At 49.4% G+C, this 19,044-nt stretch overlaps 1 protein-coding gene across 1 annotated transcript in view; it reads left to right on the forward strand.

Annotated features, from left to right (window-relative positions):
* Positions 1-19,044, forward strand: part of KIAA1671 (KIAA1671 ortholog) — a 149,903-nt gene that overhangs the window by 127,738 nt on the left and 3,121 nt on the right. Inside the window, exons 5-8 of the mRNA XM_006890514.1 lie at positions 7,389-7,507; positions 15,666-15,921; positions 17,170-17,344; positions 18,567-18,691. Of these exons, the coding sequence (XP_006890576.1) occupies positions 7,389-7,507; positions 15,666-15,921; positions 17,170-17,344; positions 18,567-18,691 (675 nt within the window). The remainder of the gene's footprint in view (positions 1-7,388; positions 7,508-15,665; positions 15,922-17,169; positions 17,345-18,566; positions 18,692-19,044) is intronic.

Raw genomic sequence — 19,044 nt, forward strand, 5'->3', positions numbered from 1 at the left:
ACCTTAGTCTCCAGAGAGACACTTGCTCTTCAGTACTTTGGAGAAGTTCCTAACAGAGACCTTCCCATCACAATACATCTTTTATTTTCCTGGCTCCTGGTGCTAAGAGTGTTGACCATGGAGCCGAGCAAACTAAAGCTGTGAACAATCTCAATCTCTTCACCATCCTTCCTGATGCTGCCAGTTGGTCCAGTGGTGAGAATCTTTGTCTTCTTGACATTGAGTCTCAATCCATATTGGAGGCTGCAGTCCTTGACCCTCTGCAGCAAGCGCTCCACAAAATGCAATGTATATATATGGATGATTGTATGCAAACCCAGAGTCACTACGTGCTTGAACCCACTGCTGCATCTCCTCTGCCATGTGTGATATTGTTTTCCAGGGACTGGTCCCTCCTGATGGGAATTAAATGAGAAAATTCCCATAAGGGCTTTGATGTTTGATGTAGTCCCAGGTATACATCTGGTACTCCATAAGTGTTCGTAGTGTTAGGTATGCAGTAAGTGCTCTGTATTTGTTTGTGGTTAGAGTCACTCACCTTCCGCCTTGCTCACCTCTGACACCTGGAGTGGAGGCCGCGGGTGCTCACCTGGATTTCCTGGGTCTGGGGGAACTCGCCTTTGAGGTCATCGGGAGCGTGGTTTACCCCGGCCAGCTGTCATATCTGATTTTAGCCTCCGAGCCACGAGCCTGGATGGTCTTTAAACCCAGCCCTCTGCGCCTGGCCAAGCGAGCCTCTTTGGAGTCTGAGGTCATGAAACCAAAGAAGCCTTCAGCAGCTGGGCGCTGTTGTCATTTAGGGTCGTGGTACCCGGCGGAGACAGCTTGTCTCTGCCGCAGTCCCATTTGGGCGGCCAGTATGCCACAAGAGGTGACCTTTCCTGAGGACAGCCCGCCCGGCAGAGCGAGAGGCCAGGGTGATGTGTGATAATAGGGAACTCTGGTGGTTTAGTGGTAAAGAGGTGAGCTGTCAACCCAGAGGCACCTGGTTCGAATCCACCAGCTGCCTCTCAGGAGGAAGATGGACAGGCACCTCCCACGTGATTTACGGTCTCAGAAAACCCACCGGAGGCTCAGCTGTGTGTCCAGTCTGGCTTGACAGTACACCACAACGACGTGGACTTCCTTTATGGAGAGCAGTGAACTGACGTCTAGCCTGTGGGGACAGACTCTCAGTCCTTTGCTTCTCAGTTGAGTGACGGGGTAGTTAGACCCCATTGGGGTGTGTTAGGATCCCAATTAAGCGCTCAGTTGCTTGCTGAAAGGTTATTATTTCCAACACACCCGCGGTTCCGAAGATTTCCATAAAGATGGCAGCCAGTGAAAGCCTGTGGAGCAGTTGTTCTTTGCCATATGGGGTCACTCTGGGTCAGAGTATAGGCTGGACGACACCCAGCAGCCTCACACCACCACCCCCCAGTCTCATTGCTGTTGATTTGGAACCAACTCAGAGCTCATCCTCCAGCACACAGGGAGGAGATTGCCCGGCGTTCACCGACGGGGCAGCTGGCGTGCGGGTTCAAACTGCCAGAGAGGCACCACCTCCATTGGCTTTGATCGCACAACTCCCATATGCACTCAGGCATCAGAGCGCCCCAGCAGCAGCCCCTTGTTGATGGGGCAAGAGCTGCGCCTGCCTTGTCCCCTTCTTTCCGTCCTCCCCATTATTACGTAAGTGCCAGGTGACATCATTGCATAACTCCCAAGCCAGGGAGACTCGTGGGCCCAGCCAAGCTGGCGTGCAGACGTAACAGCCGTGTTACTTCAGCACCACAGCCAATGCCAAGTCCACCTCTAAGCTCAGCAAGCCTCACAGGCAGACCCAAGCTGTTACTGCAAGCACCACAGTCGACTCCTGACTGTTGTTTGTTACAAGTGCAGTTTGTAAATGCAGAATGTCAGATAACGAGTCAGCAGGTGAGAAGTAGACTTAGATGCCACAGAGACCCACAAAAGCCAAAAAGGTTTGCTCTCTACCCCTTTCCAGCAGTGCTCTGGTGGCCTAGTGGTTAGGAGTTCCACTGCCAGCCCAAAGGCATGCAGTTCAAATCCACCAGCTGCTCACGGAGGTCATTCGCCTCCCGTGCGATTTACTGCTTCTGAAAACCCGCTGATGGCGCCGGATGTGAGTCAGTTCCGACTCAACAGTACATGACTCAGAGAAAAAGTTGGCAGACTGCTGGCCTCTTGAGTAAATAGAGAATTTCTGGTTTGTCCTTCACTCATGAAGTATACAGTATTATATTAGTATCTTGGAGCTCTGGTGGTCTAGTGGGAAGAAGTTGTGCTGCACTCCCAAAAGCACAGGGTTCAAATCCAAAAGGTGCTCCCCATGGAAAGGATGGGCAGTCTCCTCCCATGCAGTTCACTTCCTCGGAAAACCCACGGGAGGGTCAGTTCCAACTGGATGGTACACAACACAGTATTAGAATAGTAGAGGTGTCTCGTGCTGCCGCTACAGATTTGTAGTTGGTATTGCGTGCTTCCTGTGAACCATCGAGTTGGAACTGACCCACAGCTGACCCTCCAGTGGGTTCTCAGAGGCAGTTAATCGCACTGGAGGAGATTGCCCATCCTTCTCCCATGGAGCAGCTGGTGGCCTCGAACCGTGTGCCTTCAGGATTAAATATATTAATACTAGAGTATTAGAGTGATCTCATGCTGCTATGACAGAGGGACCACAAACGAATGTATTTAAAAAACAGACATTTGTTCTCTTATCACTTAGGAGGCGTTAAGGCCTAATTTAGGATGTCAGCTGTAGGAGAAGGCCCTCCCTTCAAGAGGTGTTACAGGCCACAACCTAAGGAAACAGCATCTTTCACCTGTCAAGACTGTGGTGGGATTCAGGGGTGCTGTACTCCCTGGATTATCTTCATACATGTCTTTGGCCCGTCAGCTCATAGAGCATTCCGTAGCGTCTACGTTATATCATTCTATGCATGGATTTTGGGGGGATGAAGTTCAGTCCATGCCAGGGTACATGAGAAACGTCAACACATGACCGAGGTGGGCCAGGTATTGACAAATAGGCTCTGGAGGAAGGAACCCTGGGGACAGAAGGGTTTAACTGCTTGGCCACTAACAGAAAGGTTGGGGGTTTGAGCCCCAGGGACTCTACGAGGAAACAACACGTGTCCCTCTGCTCGTGCGAAGCCTGTTGCCGTCAGGTGCTGTCGAGTCCAGCTTCGCCACCTGGTGACGCTGTGAACCGCAGGTCTGAGTCCTGCCCGACCCTGCAGTGTGACCATCGTCTCTCTCTCCTCCTCACGTCCATTCTTACCGTCACTGGATCAATCCATCTTGTTGAGACTCATCCTCAGAAAGACCCAGTATTGATGCCTTTTCCTCCACACCTGACTCCTCCTGACGACCCGCCCAAGGTCTGTGAGATTGAAGGTTCACCATCCTTGCCTCTGAGGAGCAACCTGGTTGCATTTTCTCCAAGACAGACTTATTTGTTCTTTTGCCAGTCCGTGGGACATTCAGTACTCTTCTCCAGTGCCACAGTTCAAAGGCATCGGTTCTTCTATCATCCTTACTCACTGTCCGGTTTTCACAATTACTTGCTATGATTCAGAGAGCTGGACAGTGACTAAGGATGACAAGAGAGTCGATGCCTTCCAAGTTGTGGTGCTGGAGAAGAGTCTTGAACATATCATGGGCTGCCAAGAGAACAACAGGTCTATCTTGGAGAGAGTGAAACCAAGTTTCTCCTTGGAGGCAAGGATTTTGAAGCTCCGTCTCACATACTTCGAGCACGTGGCCAGGAGGTGTTGATCCTTGGAGTAGGACAGCATGCTCAGAAGGTTGGAGGGACAGTGCAGGAGAGGAAGACCCCTGGATGAGATGGATTGATACAGGGACTAGGCAATGGGGGTTGATGTATCAGTCATTGAGACTGGCTCAGAACAGGGCGGGGCTTCAGAGCTGCTGTACTTGGGGTCGCTGTGCGTCTCAGGCAACTTGACAGCACGTAACAACAGGACGTAATTGAAGACATCTGCATTTTCCCTGTTGAGTGGCTATGAGTATGTATAACTCCACAGCACTACATGTCCCAAAGAGATCCTCTGCCTAACTTTGGTGTACTGGGGTGCTTTTCAGGCCACCTGGTAGCTGTTTATTCATGTCCAGCCAGTGGGGGCTTTTAGCAGCCTATAGTGTCAAAAGGAGTTAGAAGATCCTTCTCAGTAATGAGAAGGAGGGGAGAAGTCTGACGTTTTTGAAGATTCCAAAGAATCTCTGCCCGCCTTCCTGATCGTTTTAGTAGCATTTCTCCCCGTAGCCCTGGGAACTGAACTCCAGTGTTGCTGTTTTGACGCACCGCCAGGCAGAGCCTGCGTGAGTGATGGGACGGGAATAATTCGCAGTGCGTATGCGGTTACCAGGATACCACTGGCCAGAGTGCTGATAAACAGCTTGCTTTTTAAAGCCTCATTTAAAAAAAAAAGAGTTCTTGTAGATCATCCTAACCCCTGGCTGGCTCCAAATTTGGAGAGCTACACAGAAGAGCAGGGACTGTTACCGGTGTTCAAACAAATAGCGTCTGCTTTGCGCTAGACAGTGTGGCACAGAGAGGGTAAGCCGCTTTCCCGAGGTCACACAGCTTCCAGGTAGAGGACCTCAGATGCCTGTCTTGATGTTCTGGCTCCAGAAGCAACACCTTTCCAGGGAAGGCTGTCTGGGGTGTTGTTGGTAGGTGCCCCAGATTCTGACTCACAGCGACCCCGTGTGTACAGAGCAGACCTTGCTCCCTAGACCGGTGAACTTCTAGAAGCAGTTTTCAGCTACTACTTCTGAGATGCCTCTATATGGGCTTGAACCGCTCTGGTGGCTTAGGCCATGGTGAATTGCTCTGCCAACCCAGAGGTGTGCGGTTCAAATCCACCAGCTGCTCCGTGGGAGAGAGAGGGACAGTCTCTTCCTCCTCAGATTATGACCTCTGAAAACCAGAGGCCACACCAGGCCTTTGGTGATTCGAATCCCATCAGGTCTTCTCAGGAAGAAGACGGGCGAGTGCAGCCTGTATAATATATCTCCCCCAGAAACTCAGTGGAAGGCAAGGTCAGACACAATGGCAGTGACTTTGACTCTGGCTAGAAGTTGAGCCTTAATTGTTTGTGCCATTCCAGGACTCCTCGAGCGTGACTGTTGTTGTTATAGTAGTTGTGGTTGTTGTTAGGTGCTGTCCGGTTGAACACGACTCAGCGCAACCGTATGAACAACACCAGCTCTGCAGCCTGGCCTGACTTGGGCCGTCCTCATCCTCTCTGACACACTTAAGCCCGTTGCTGACAATGGGTGTGTATCAGTCCTTCTGGCTTAGTGGTAAGGAGTTGCGTTGCCAACCCAGAGGCACGTGGTTCGATCCCACAAGCTTCTCTATGGGAGAAAGATGAGCCGTCTCCTCCTGTGCAGTTTACAGCCTCTGAGAACCCACTGGAGGGTCAAGCTGTGAGTTAGTTACAACCTGATGGTCCGTAATAGCAATAAGATGTGTGAATAGAGGGTACCTTACTGGGTAGCCGAGGTCTTGGGGATGATGGGAAAGCAGGACTCTTGAGAGAGTCCAGGAAGAGCTTCCTGCTAGAACAGCCATCAAGAAGGGAAACTGAAAGAATTTGTTCAAATTTGTATTTGAATTTTGTAAAAACTAAGGTGCGCCTCATCCAGGCCATGATCTTTGCAATCACTTGCTGTGCACCAGAGAGTTGGACTATGACGAGGGAGGATAGAAGAATTGATGCCTTTGAGCTGTGGTGCTAGAGAGGAGTATTGAATATACCATGGACTGCCAGGAGAACAAACAGGTTTGTCCTGGAGAGGGTGAAGCTAGGCTGCTCCTTGGAGGCAAGGATTCTGAGGCTTCGTCTAACATAATTTGGACATGTTGTAAGGAGGGACCGATCCTTGGAGAAGGACATCATGCTTGGGAGGGTGGAGGGACAGTGCAGGAGAGGAAGACCCTTGATGAGATGGATTGATTCAGTGACTGGAGTAATGAGGGTAGGTGTGTCGGAGATGGTGAGATTGACACAGCATAGTGCGGAGTTTAAGAGTTTAGGGCTGTTGTACATAGGGTTGCTATGAGTTGCAGGCAACTCAATGGCATATAACAACAACAACAAATAAACTAATAGAAAATTTAAAAAAACAAACAAAATAAAGGACACAACAATCATTTGTCTATTTGCTGTACTGAACAACAACAACAAAAAGTAACTTGATAAAAAAAAAAAGAATTGAAATCTGAAAGATTATAGGAGGAGAGCTCTGGTGGCCTATTGGTAAGAAGCTGCACTGCAATCCCGAAGGCACCCAGTTCAGTTCCACCTGCTGCTCCACGGGAGAAGGATGGGAAATATCTTCCTGTGTGATTTCCTGCCTCTGGTGACTGCACTGGAGGGTTGGCTGTGGGTTGGTTCTGCCTTAACAACACACAACATAGGAGGTGAAGAGTGGCAGTTCCGTAGGCTGGGGGTATAGAGGGGGTAGAATGGGGCTGCGGCAGCCAGTGGGAGAGGCATCAGAGGTACTCGTCACCCCATGACCGAGCCCCGTCGGCCCCCCTTCAGATGTTTGGCCTGCACACTGAAGGCTGAGGGAGGGCACCATTGAAATGATTGCGGCAGGCTCTGACGTGCAGGGTCGGATTTCTGTTTTGGAATGATGGATGGGAAAGAGAGCATGTGGGATGGGTGGAGATGAGGTGAGCCCAAAGAATGTTGCCGGAGTGAGAAGAAGCCTGGCCAGGGATGGAATGTTCTAGAAGGAGATCGACGTCCATGGCATGTGGGGGTGAGGGTGTCAGGAGATCTTGAGTCTGAAGTTTGCCTGTGGAGGGAAGAGACCCATTCTGACACACTTCATTTGGATCTTAAACCCTGCAGGGGAGGCTCACAGTAGGGAAATGGGGCCAGTGTGTTTCTGGGGACACCATTTATCCCTGGCTGTCCGCAGGAAGGGATTTGCTGCCTTACGCCCCAGTTCTACCCTCAGGATCCCGTGGAACTTGCCCTTGTGATTTCTGGAGGTGTCATCCGAGAGGACTCCCTGTCTTCCAGGGTGTTTGAGGGGGTGGGAAGGAGCGGGCTTTGCAAAGCTGCCTGGCTGGCTGAGTGAGGACAGAGCTGGTGTCTCCTGCACACTGTGACCGCAGAACAACCCATGAGAGACTGAGACCCAGACACGGGGGGTCCTTGCCAGACCGCACAGCTAGGGGAGCAGAGGCAGGCCTCACTCCCAGTGGTCAGTGGCCCCCGCTAAGTTAGCACACACCTAAGACAGACTAGTTAATACGCTCAGCGGTCAGCCAGAAGCTTGGAGGTCACAGCACTGCCCCCCCATCAACCCCCCTGTCTGAGCACTGCCCCTTTGTCTTGCAGGACCAGCTGAAGCAGTGTTTCTCCAGGCGGCCACCGGAGGCCAAGGACACCGACACTCTCGTGCGGGAGAGCGACAGTCAGTACGGGACGTGGACGGAGCCTCGTCAGAGCGCAGAGAGGTAGAGGGGCAGCTCCAGTGTGGGGAGGGGGTTATCCGCACAGGGCCAGGCTTGTGCTGCTTACCCAAAGCCGGGTGGTTCGAATGCTGCAGCTGCCCTACAAGGGAAAGATGGACAGACTCCTCTCCTGTGACTTACAGCCTCTAAACCCCCTGGAGGGGTCAGCTGTGAGTCAGTTCTAACTCATTTGCAAACAACAGCATGGTTAATCTCAAGAGAGGAGATGGCTATCTTTTCCCGATAGCTGGTAGATGCCACCAGTGTGTGTGTGTGTGTGTGTGTGTGTGTGTGTGTGTGTGTGTGTGTGTGTGGTGTGTGTGTGTGTGTGTGTGTGTGTGAGATTGTTCCATGGTTTCTTCTAAATCCAGCTTGATTTCTGACAGTTCTTAGAGAAGTACTCCTCCAGGCATCTTAATAATCTTCAACAAGACTTTGTGTGGAACATTAATGATATTGTTCGATTTCAGCATTGTGTTGGATCCCTTTTTTTTAAATGACCATGAATATGCATCTCTTCCAATCAGTTGACCAGATTTCCAAATTTCTTAGCGCAGACGAGTGAGCATGTCCAGAGCTGCGTCTGTTTGCTAAAACCCCTCAATTGGTGTTCCATAAATTCTAGAAGCTTGATTTTGGTGTTGTTGTTGTTTTTTAATCAGTTCCTTCAGTGCGACTTGGACTTCTTCCTTTGCTACTTGATCATGGCTCTTGATCTTTTAACAGTTGAATGTCGACCAATTCTTTTTGTTACAGTGACTCTAATCTTCTGCTACTCCCTTGGTTTATGCAACCTTTATGGCTCATAGACTATTTCAGTATTGTGACTTGAGACTTAAAGTTTTTCTTCAGTTCTTTTTTTTTAAAATTTTCTTTATTTTTTGTTATTTTTGTGTTTGTACTATCAAATCAGGTCTGACTGGTACAGGAGGAGATTGCCCCTCCTTCTCCAGAAGAGCATCTGGTGGATTCGAACTGTGTACCTCTGGGATTGCAGTGCAGTTTCTTGACACTAGGCCACCAGAGCTCCCTTTGTTCAGTTCTTTCAGCTTGAGAAATGCCACGCATGGTCTTCCCTCTTGATTTTCTAACTCTACGCCTTTGAGACACTTCACTATAATACTTGCTCTGTTTTATCTTGCTGCTGTTTTGAACCTTTTGTTCGGCTCTCTAACTTCATCTTTTCTCCCTTTCGCTTTACTTTCTCTAGGTCCTGTAGCAAGATCCAGAGTCTTTTCTGACATTTTCGGGGTTTGCTTCTTCCCTATCTTTTTAATACGTTTTTGCCTTCTTTCTTAATGTACAGCATTCTATTTTTTTTAAATGTAAGTTTTTTCTTTTTTGTTAATACTTTAATGAAAGTTCACAGAAAACAGATTTCTGTTCATTCATTGTTGCACATTTTCCTCCTTGCCTACTCCCCCCTCCCCAGTTTGCCTGGCTCTTTAAAAAATTCATTCTTTGTTGCAGCTTCCTCCCGCCCCCCTGCCCACCAGTCCACTTTGCTCTGTACTTCTTATACTAGACTGTTGTCATGCAAATGATACCTAATCATGTATTTCTTTTAAGCAGTTCTTTCCCTCATCTGTTTCAATGCTGTGCACATCATTTATCCCTTTTTCTTAGATTCCCCCAAACCCCCATGTCAGTCCTGTTTTATAACAGTGGCATTATGCGGTATTTGTCTTTTTTTGACTGAGATATTTCACTCAGCATAATGTCCTCCAGGGTCACCCATGTTGTGTAATATGTTATGAGTTCCCTGTTTTTCAGTGCTGCGTGGTAGACGTGCGGCATTCTCGATATCATCCCACATCTGGAGTGGTCTCTACTCAGTGCATCAAATCCGTCCTTGACATTGTCTTTTCATTCTGGTGCAGTCTCTTCAGGCCCTCGTGGATTTGTTTTCATTCTCTCCATCTTCACTTTGAACTTGCATATGAGCAATTAGCCCCTGACCTTGCTCTGAGTGATAACGTTGAGCTTTCCCACCTTTTCTTTCCCCAGATTGAGTCATTTCCACGCCTGTGTATTCTCTTTGGTGAGGTCCATGTGTATAGTTACCATTCATGAGGCTTTATTCAAAGGTGTTTGCAATTAACAAGTTCTTGTACAGAATTCTGTCGTGCAACCTCTGGCCTTATTTGTGTCACGAGGTCATATATTCCAACTCTCAGTGTTCCCTCATTTCTAACTCTTACATTCTAGTCACCAGCTGTTATTAATGTCCTTGCATGCATGTTCTATCAGCTTCAGACTGTGAAAAGTTGATACACATCTTCAACTGCTTTATCTTGGAGTTTAGTGACTGGCACAGACACTTGAGTAAGAGTCATAGGAGCAATCTTCTCCTGATGGTGGTGGTTATTAAAGTGCTGTTAAGTCAACCACATAGCGACTCTATGAATAGTGATTCTGAACCCCTTCCTGTCCTGGGCCCTCCGTCCTCATCTTCGCTGACATACTTAAGTCTGTTGTTACTGTCACCGTGTCGATGCATCTCATCGAGGGTCTTCCTCTCTTTCACTGACCCTCCACCTTTCCCACCACGATGTCCTTTTCCAAGGACTGACCCCTCCTAAAGTGGGCCCCAAAGAAGTGAAATGAATGGCAAGCTCTGGTGGCCTAGTGGCAAGAAGCTGCACTGCAATCCCAGAGGTGCACGGTTTGAATCCACCAAATGGAGAGGGAGGGACAATCTCCTCCTGTGCCAGTCAGGCCCGATTTGATGGTACACACATAAAGAATAATAAAAATTAAAAAAAAAAAATAAGTGACATGAAGCTTCACCGCTGTGGCCTCCAAAGCACATCTTGGTTGCACTTTATCCAAAACACATTTGTTTGTTCTGTTGGCACTTTATGAAAAACTCAGTGCTCTTCTCCAGCACCACATCTCAAAGGCGTCGATGGGTATGAGTGTTACGCTCCCACCAACAGGGTTGTATTTCAGGCGAGGTCTTGAGTTGAAATGCTCTTTTTGGGAATGAGTGCCTCACCGTTCCCCCTCACTGTGTCATCTCCCATGCGGTAAACCGTATCTCTGTCTGATGAGCATGGCCGATACCAATCCATTTCCGCTCACTAATGCCCGAGCTCTTAATCTTTTAGATTGGAAGCAGGATTGGCAGCCACTTCCTAAACAACACGCCTCTATGAACTTTGATAAATGTCGAAAGTTCTAGAAGGGCTTCAGGCCTTTTGTTCATAGGGTCACTATGAGTCGTGCTCGACTCGAAAGCTATCACCAACAGCGACAACAATGCCCAAGCCACCAATCTATGCTCTTCATTGGATTTTTCACAACTTCCAGTTTTCTTAGATGTCATGTCTCATACATGCCACTCGCCTGCTGTGTTGTCACCTTGTGGTGACTTTGCATGTTATACTGTGATATAGAAAGCTTAGGCCACCACTATTTCAAAGACCAGCAGGGTTACCCAGGGTGCCCAGGTTTCAGCTGATCTTCCGGACAAGGAGAGACGAGGAAGCAAGATTCAGGAAGCGCTCACTTCTGAAATAATGGAAACCGTAGAAACAGCGTCAGACACTCTGTGATGCAGTGCAGAAGACAACGCCCTCGACTCCGAAGGCCTTCCGGCTCTGGCTGGAGAAGAGATGCTTCCTCAAAGCAGTGTCAACCGTGATGACGGAGATGTGGAGTAAAGCTCTCGGGCAATGAAGGACCTTCCCCTGCTAATGGGACTCCGTTCACAATGAGGAGAAACAGCTGTACACATCTGTTCATCGTCGGAACATGGGAGACGTCAAGTATGACTCTGGGAAATGGCCCAGCTCTACTTAGAGAAAAACAAAAACACTGTTGCCTTTGAGTGGACACCAACCCCCGTGTATTGTCAGAGCAGAGCCCAGGTCCCAGGGTGTTCAGAAATTAACGGTCAATTCTCTTTTTTTTTAAAATGGATTTATTAATTGGTCTGCATACAGTCAGTAATGGCATGCAATTGTTGTGTTTCATTCTTGTAAATTGTGTTTTATATATTCATTGTATTTTATATCATTCACGTTTGTTGATCTTAGAGGGAGTGCAGCCGGAGTGCTCTTTGGAGGCAAGAATGATGAGGCTTTGCCTCACATGCTTTGGACATGTTGCTAGGAGGGGCTCTTCCTTGGAAAAGGAAATGATGCTGGGAAGGGTGGAGGGTTGTCAAAGGAGAGGAAGACCCTCAACCAGGTGGACTGATACGGTGACTACAGCAGTGGGCTCTTGTGTGTCAGGAAGTGTGAGGATGGCGCAGGATAGAACAGGGTTCAGATCTTTTGTTCATAGGGTTGTACTCAGCTTGACAGCACCAAGCAACAATTGATCTGTCACCACATCTCATCAAGTCTCCATTGAGCCTTTCCTATTACTTCACTTTCTGTCTGCCCACTGACCTGTGATTTCCTTTTCTCTGATCCCTTCTCCCTTTCCTATTTCAACAGTTACATCTCTCTATCTATCTATCTATCTATCTATCATCTATCTATCTATCTATCTATCTATCTATCTATCTATCTCTATCTGTATCTATCTATCTTCTATCATCTGTCTATCTAACTTGCTCAGTTACCCTCCTGTTTCTGTTTTCACAATAAAGATCTTAGGCAGTATTTGTCCTTATGTGACTGAGATATTTCCCTCAGCATAATGCTCTCTAGACTCTCCCATGTTATATAGTATTTGACAAAATTGCTGTTACTCAAGTGCTGCATAGTATTCCACTGTGTGGTCGTCCCACAGTTTCTCACCATTTAGGGCTGCCTCCATTTTTTTTCTGTTGTGACTAACGCTGCTATGAGCATAAGTGTACACAGCACCCTTCTAATTTCCTCCGAGTATATTCCTCCTAATGCAATAGCTGGGTCATACAGGATTTCTCATACAGCATTTTGAAGAAATGCCAGGCTGCCTCCCAGAGTGATTGTACCGTTTCTCAGCGCCACTAGCCTTGCATGAGTGTTCCAATTGCTCTGCCTTCTCTCCAACCTTTATTATTTGCAGGCCTTTCTTCTGAGCTGTGTCTCTGGGTGGCCTTGCCCTCCAACCTTTAGATTAGCATCTAACAGGTTAACCATTGACCACGTGCAGCTCCCAGGCACCCTGCTTTTACAGAGTAGCCAGTGTTCCTTGATCTGTGCCGCTGTCACTGTGCTAAACGCTTAGACCTGTCTGCTGCTTTCCTTAATCCTGTTCCAGGGGGAAACTGAGGCATCCCCCCCACTGCATTCAGTTCTGCGAAGGATAATAGTTTGGTGATAGAAGTTCGAGCATTAGTAGCAGATGCTTCATGGATTTTCTCTGTTGTTTTTAAAATACCACTCCCCCCTCTCCCTCTTGGGTACAATGGTGGCTTTGGGGACACCCGGAAGGTGTCCGAGCAGATGCAGTCCGCCTTCCCCAGACAAAAGCTTGGAGGATTGAAATGTCTTAACGCCAACTCCCAGACAGAAAACTGAAACTTGGAGTCAGTACTGTCCGCCCAGCTTCTCTATGGCTGGACTGGAACCCAGGCCTCCTGTCCCTCGTCCGGTGTGATCATGCCCCACCGTGGCATTGCGTCCCCCAGCGATTAAACACAATACTATTCAATCAGAACCAAATGGTAGCTGACCCTCCAGCGGGTTTGGAGGCTACTAATACTGAGACCTTCTCAGGACAGGGCGGGGTTCAGAGCTTCTGTGCATAGGGTCTCAGTGGGTCACAGGCGACTCAGCGGCACATAACAATAACAACAACGTCACAGACTAGATCACCCATTTTTTTTCTCCTTCAGTGCAGTTGGTGGATTTGAACTTCCTGCATTTGGGTTGGCAGCACAACCTTCTACCCACCCAGTCACCAGAGCCCCTCCCAATATTCTGTTAAAGCGGGCCCCCTATCTCCCCGAGGCTGGTGGAGTTGAAAGTATGTAAGAAAGAGGAAGCAGAGATTTCTGAAAGTGCCTGAGAACCCTTTTTTTGGGGGCCCCCATGGTGGACAGTGTTTGGTGGAACTCCCCAGTTAAAACAAGCTTGGAAGCAGGAGTGGCATCCACTTCCACAACAGCTTGCCTCCAGAAACTCTATGAACCTGGAGAAAGGATGAAAGTTACACAGGTGTCCAGGTATTTCGTTCATAGGGTTGCTATATGAGTCGCCTGTGACTCAATGGCACTTAAAAACAACAATAACCAGAGAAAGAGGGCAATGTCCTTGTGTGATTTACAGCCTCTGAAAACCCATTGGAGGGTCAGCTCTGAATCCGTTCAGATGTCACGTAACCACAACCGAAAACCAATCTATGAAATATTATCATGAGCACAGATCTTAGTGGTGCTGTGGTTACTGGAATTTAGATGGTTCAGATCCCCCAGCTGCCCCAGGGAGAAAGCTGTGACCATCAGCTTCTGAGAAGATATGCAGCCTTGGGAGCCCTGGAGGGGAAGGAGGTGGGTGTCTTTCTAAGCTGCCCAGCATGGCTGATGGAAAAAGAGCAAAGGGAGCAGAGGTTTGGGAGGTGCATAGGGAGAGCGCTCCCCCCTTCCCGCCCCCCACTTCTCTCTTCTTTTGAAATACAATCAGTGAATTAACCTTGAAGGCTTTTTGAGCTGTCCTGATCTGGGATCCTGGGAACCTGGGGTCTTTGCATCTTATGATGAGACTGCTGAAGCCAGTGTCTCTCTGGCCCTAATGCCCCAGTTCTTAGGGGAGGGCTGAGACCTGGTCACCAGCACCCGGGAGTTCCCACGTGCAGTCTGCTGGCTTAATCCTGCCGCCTCCTGTCCTGAACCCTCTGAGGACCATCTGGGCTTCCCACTGTGGGGTGATGGCGCCATCTGCTGCCTCCCCGGTCATATCGCCCACATTTTTGTCTGGTTTGAGGCCAATCCCTCCCACATCCCTCCCCAGCCCTTCTTCTCCATTGCTGTAGAGTCAAAACCAATTCCTAGCTGACCCTCCAGCAGGTTTCCAGAGTCCGCAAATCACAGATTGCTCACTTTTTTTCCTGCGAAGTAACTAATGGGATTCGAACCTCCCGTCTTTGGGTTGGCAGCACAATTCATTACCTATTAGGCCACTTATTGTTGTTATGTGTCATCAAGTTGCCTGTGACCCATAGCGACCCTATGCACAGCAGCTCTGAATCCTGCCCTATCCTGAGCCGGTCTCACTAATTCCAACACACCAACCCCCATCGCCCCAGTTACTGTATCAATCCATCTCATTGGGATCTTCCTCTCCTGCACTGTCTGTCCACCCTTCTGAGCGTGATGTCCTTCTCCAAGGACCGGTCTCTCCTGGCCACATGCCTAAAGTATGTGAGACAGAACTTCAAAATCCTAGCCTCCAAGGAGAAACTTGGTTTCACCCTCTCCAAGACAGACCTATTTGTTTTCTTGGCAGTTCATGGTATGTTCAAGACTCTTTTCCAGCATCACAACTCAAAGGCATTGATTCTTCTTCTGTCGTCCTTAGTCATTGTGCAGCTCTCTGATGCATACTATGTAATTGTGAAGACCGTGGCCTGGGTCAGGCGCACCTTAGTGTCTAGACTGACTTCATTGCTCCTTAGCACTCTGAGTCCTTTGATAGAAGACTTACTCTGTGCAGTTCATCTTTTGATTTCCTGACTGCTGGTGCCAAGTAGCCACACTGAAAGGATAGAAAGAATGGTGTGGGGCGTTGCGCTTCCAACCTCTCCAGCTTTGTGAATCTACCAGGGGCTTCAAGGGAGGAAAGTAGACAGTCACCTCCTAGGGATTTACAGCCTCAGAAGCCCAGTGGAGGATCAGTCATGAGTCGGTTCCAACTCAGTGGTAAAGAGAGAAAGAAAACAAATTCAAAATGCGGTTCCAACTCAGTGGTAAAGAGAGAGAGAAAACAAATTCAAAATGCCGTTTGATGATGCGGTCAGTATAAAGCAGCATGAAGTATCTGTACATCTGCATCTTTTATTCACCTGAAGCCGTGCATGTCCAATGTGTGTCGTTCTTCCTGGCACACCTGCATTTACACTGGGCTCACCTTGTTGAAGTTCCCCTTTTGGGCAGCACGGGGTTAAGGGCTCTCTGAGTGGCCTGATCCCGGCGTCCCCGGAGTGGCCATCACACTCTGCCATGCTCTCTCCTCTCTGCACGGCTGTCGCTGAAGCAGCTTCCTCTCTCCTCCTCTTTCTCTAGCTTGGCCCCCGAGTCCCCATCCCTGGACAGCAGCACCACCTCAACACGGAAGCAGCCCCCCAGCAGCCGCTTGTCCTCGCTGTCCTCCCAGACAGAGGTCACCTCCGCCGGGGACCCGAACGATGGCTCCCGGGGCCAGCGGAGCACCAGCGTGGACCGCTCCAGCACTGACCTGGACTCCACCGATGGGACAGACGGGCTGGCCGCGCCGGACGCCTTCCCCAGGCCAGGGGCAGACGACTTCTCCTTCCTTGATGTAAGTTGGTGCTATAACTGGTCATTTCTCCCCAGGGACTGACAGGTGACGTAGATGAGGACCCCACGGGACAGACTGGCCTTGTGTTTCCCCAAACCTCTGAGCATCACAGTCTATCCAGGTTGGCACAGAAAATAAAGCCTTAAAGGGGACATCTTTTGGGCCTCCCGTCCAGCACCTCCTGTGTCAGACCTGTAAGGTGGGATCCCTGCGAGGCAGCCTCTGATAGGCTGACATGCACATGCCCTTTGGGATAGTGGACACCTGCTGTGTGTCATGGCATCTGTGTCTCAGCCTCTCTGGTCCTCAGCTTCCTTATCTGTTGTAACACACGTGATGGGCTCCACAGCCTCAGTGATAAACACATGTGTTCAGTTTAAACTGGTCCCAGTCCTCATCTGCCAGATGTGGGGGCAGTCTCACAGGGCGAGTGGGGGAGTCTGTCTGAGCTTTATGTATCCCAGCGTGAAGGGCATGGGGTTAGCTCAGACCAATTTCTCCAGGATATTCTCACCAGAGTCTTTATTTGCTCAGTGGAAGCATCCGTGGTTCTGGAGGTCCAGTCTGCCCCAGGCAGGAAAGGGGCCCCTAGCTCAGTGCTTTGCAGTTCCCAAACTCAGTCACCCTCTGGCTGTGAGCCTTGCAGGAGCCCCCACTCCACGGCCTCATGCTTTGCCAGTACTGACCAGAACCTGTCCTGCCCCTGCTGGGGACCAGTCCTCCAAGACCACGCTGAACCTCATGACCGCCTTTCCCGGTCAGCAGTGCCACCTGCCCATCCTTCAGAGTACCCAGCAAGGACTGTCTCTCTTGGTGTGGTCACCCAGATCACCTCCAGGGGAAGAGCTGCCCTCACTGGGCAAGGGGACAGCTCTCTGTCCATTCAGACCTCCCTTAAGTGATGGGCTGTTGACAGTAATGTTTTGCCATTGAGTTGACTCATAGCCGACCCTCCAGTGAGTTTTCCAAGACGGTAGATTGCACGGGAGGAGATTACCCATCATTCTCTTGATGAGCAGCTGGCGGATTCGAACCTTGTGCCTTTAGGATTGCAGCACAGCTTCTTAACTTCTTTCTTAGGCCCCCCCCCCGCTCCCTTAACACATTGCCGCACACTTTTAAATTGATGACTGTGCTTAGAAACACATTTGCCGTCATTTGCAGCAATGTGTTAACCGATGAGTAGTGCCCCCAGTTGATGGTCCTCTCATTTTTGTCCCCCATCTTCCTCTTCCACCATCCCTAAAGCAAACCCCCGTCCTCGACTCAAGTGCCCTGAAGACCCGCGTCCAGCTCAGCAAGAGGAGGCTCCGGCGGGCCCCCATCTCCCACTCCCTGCGGCGCAGCCGGCTCAGCGAGTCCGAGAGCAGGTCGCCGCTGGAGGAGGAGCTGGACAGCTCGTGGATGTTCAAGGACTCCACAGGTACAGCGGCCCTCCCTCCCCGCCAGACGGCAGGGGAAACCACGGCTGAGCTTCCTGCCATCTGACGCCCGGAAAGCCCATCCTGGAGACAGACTGGAGCAAAACAGAAAGAAAAAAACCAAAGTTTTATTATAGACTGACATACAGGAGACAGGCCTCTGAGCGTCCCAAGTCGGTCTCCCATCTTCTTTGTTTTTCTTTTTTTATTTTAATGAAAATTTACAGAGACTTTGGATTTCCATTCATTCATTGTGGCACTTTTCTCCCTGTACACCCCTCCCCTCCAATTTGTTTTTCTCTTGGAAAAGTAAAAGAAAAATTCTTTCATTGTTTTACAGTCACTTCCCCCAAGTCCACTCCACTATGCAGCCTTCATTCTGGACTCCTGTCATGACAATAATACCTAATCACATATCCCTTTTAAACAGTTTTCTCCCTCATCTGTTTCAATGCAGTATACGTTATTGAACCCATCTTTCTCAGTCTCCCCCAAACCCCGAGGTCAGTCCCTTTTTACAACAGTGGTACCATGCAGTATTTGTCCTTTTGTGACTGAGATACTTCACTCAACATAATGTCCTCCAGGGCCACCCGTTTTGAATAATATTGCATGAGTTCCTTGTTTTTCAATGCAGCATAGTATCCCATTGTGTGAATATACCATAGCTTCTCTATCCATTCGTTTGTTGATGGGAACCTGCATTGTTTCCAACTCCTTGCTATTTTGAACAAAGCCGCGATAAACATGGGTGTGCGTATATCTGCTTGGGTGTCAGTTATGATCTCTTTAGGGTATATTCCCAGTAGTGGAATTGCTGGGTCAAATGGTATCTCTACTTGCAACTTTTTGAGAAAGCGTGTGTCCCATCTTAAAGACTGTCATTATTGCTAAGTACTACTAAAAAGCTGACTCATAACTGAGCCTCCAGCATGTTTTCAGAGGCTGTAAATCGCACGAGAGGAGATTGCCCATCTTTTTCCTGTGATTGAGATCTCATTTCCCGGGAGAGGGAGAACCGTATCCAAGGAGGGTGAAGGACAGTGGGATGAGTGATCATGTCCCTGACTAACTGGCCCAGTCTCATCAGAGTTCTTAATTCTGGGTCAGTTGTCTGTTCTAGGCAGCACTGGTGAGACAATGACACAGCAGAGGACCTGGCAGTAATAGGTCCTCAGTTAACAGCCCCTGTCAGTGACACCTGTGTCCTTCTCTTTGCAACAGAAGAGAAATCTCCCAGGAGGGAAGAATCCGATGAGGAGGAGAAGCTGCCCAAGGCTGGGAAGACGCCGGTCAGCCATCCTCAGAGGACGCCTGCCGTGCCGGGCATGGATCCGGCCATGCTCAAGGTACCGGACTGCTCGCCCAGCGTGGAGAGCTGGCTCGCCGACATCACATCGGCCCCAGCTCACACCCACAAACAGAACAGAAAGCGCCTGGCCCCTTGCCACCCCGTAAATTGGCCATCCATTGTGATCAATAGTCTTTTCACTGGCTTAATGCCTTCGTCTGGAAGAACCATTAAAAGCTGTTCTGAGTTGTAGCTACAGGGCTGCCTGCACAGAGCGTGAGGTACACTGGCCAGCGTGGTTCCCGAGCCTCCTTCCAGGAACTGACCCATAGCTGACCCTCCGGCAGGTTTTCAGAGGCAGTTAACCGCACGGGAGGAGATTGCCCATCCTTCTCCATGGAGCGGCTAGTG

This window comes from Elephantulus edwardii, unplaced genomic scaffold (assembly GCF_000299155.1).
Source record: "Elephantulus edwardii isolate Elephantulus edwardi_28Jun2011 unplaced genomic scaffold, EleEdw1.0 scaffold00089, whole genome shotgun sequence".
In the NCBI taxonomy this organism is placed as follows: Eukaryota; Metazoa; Chordata; class Mammalia; order Macroscelidea; family Macroscelididae; genus Elephantulus; species Elephantulus edwardii.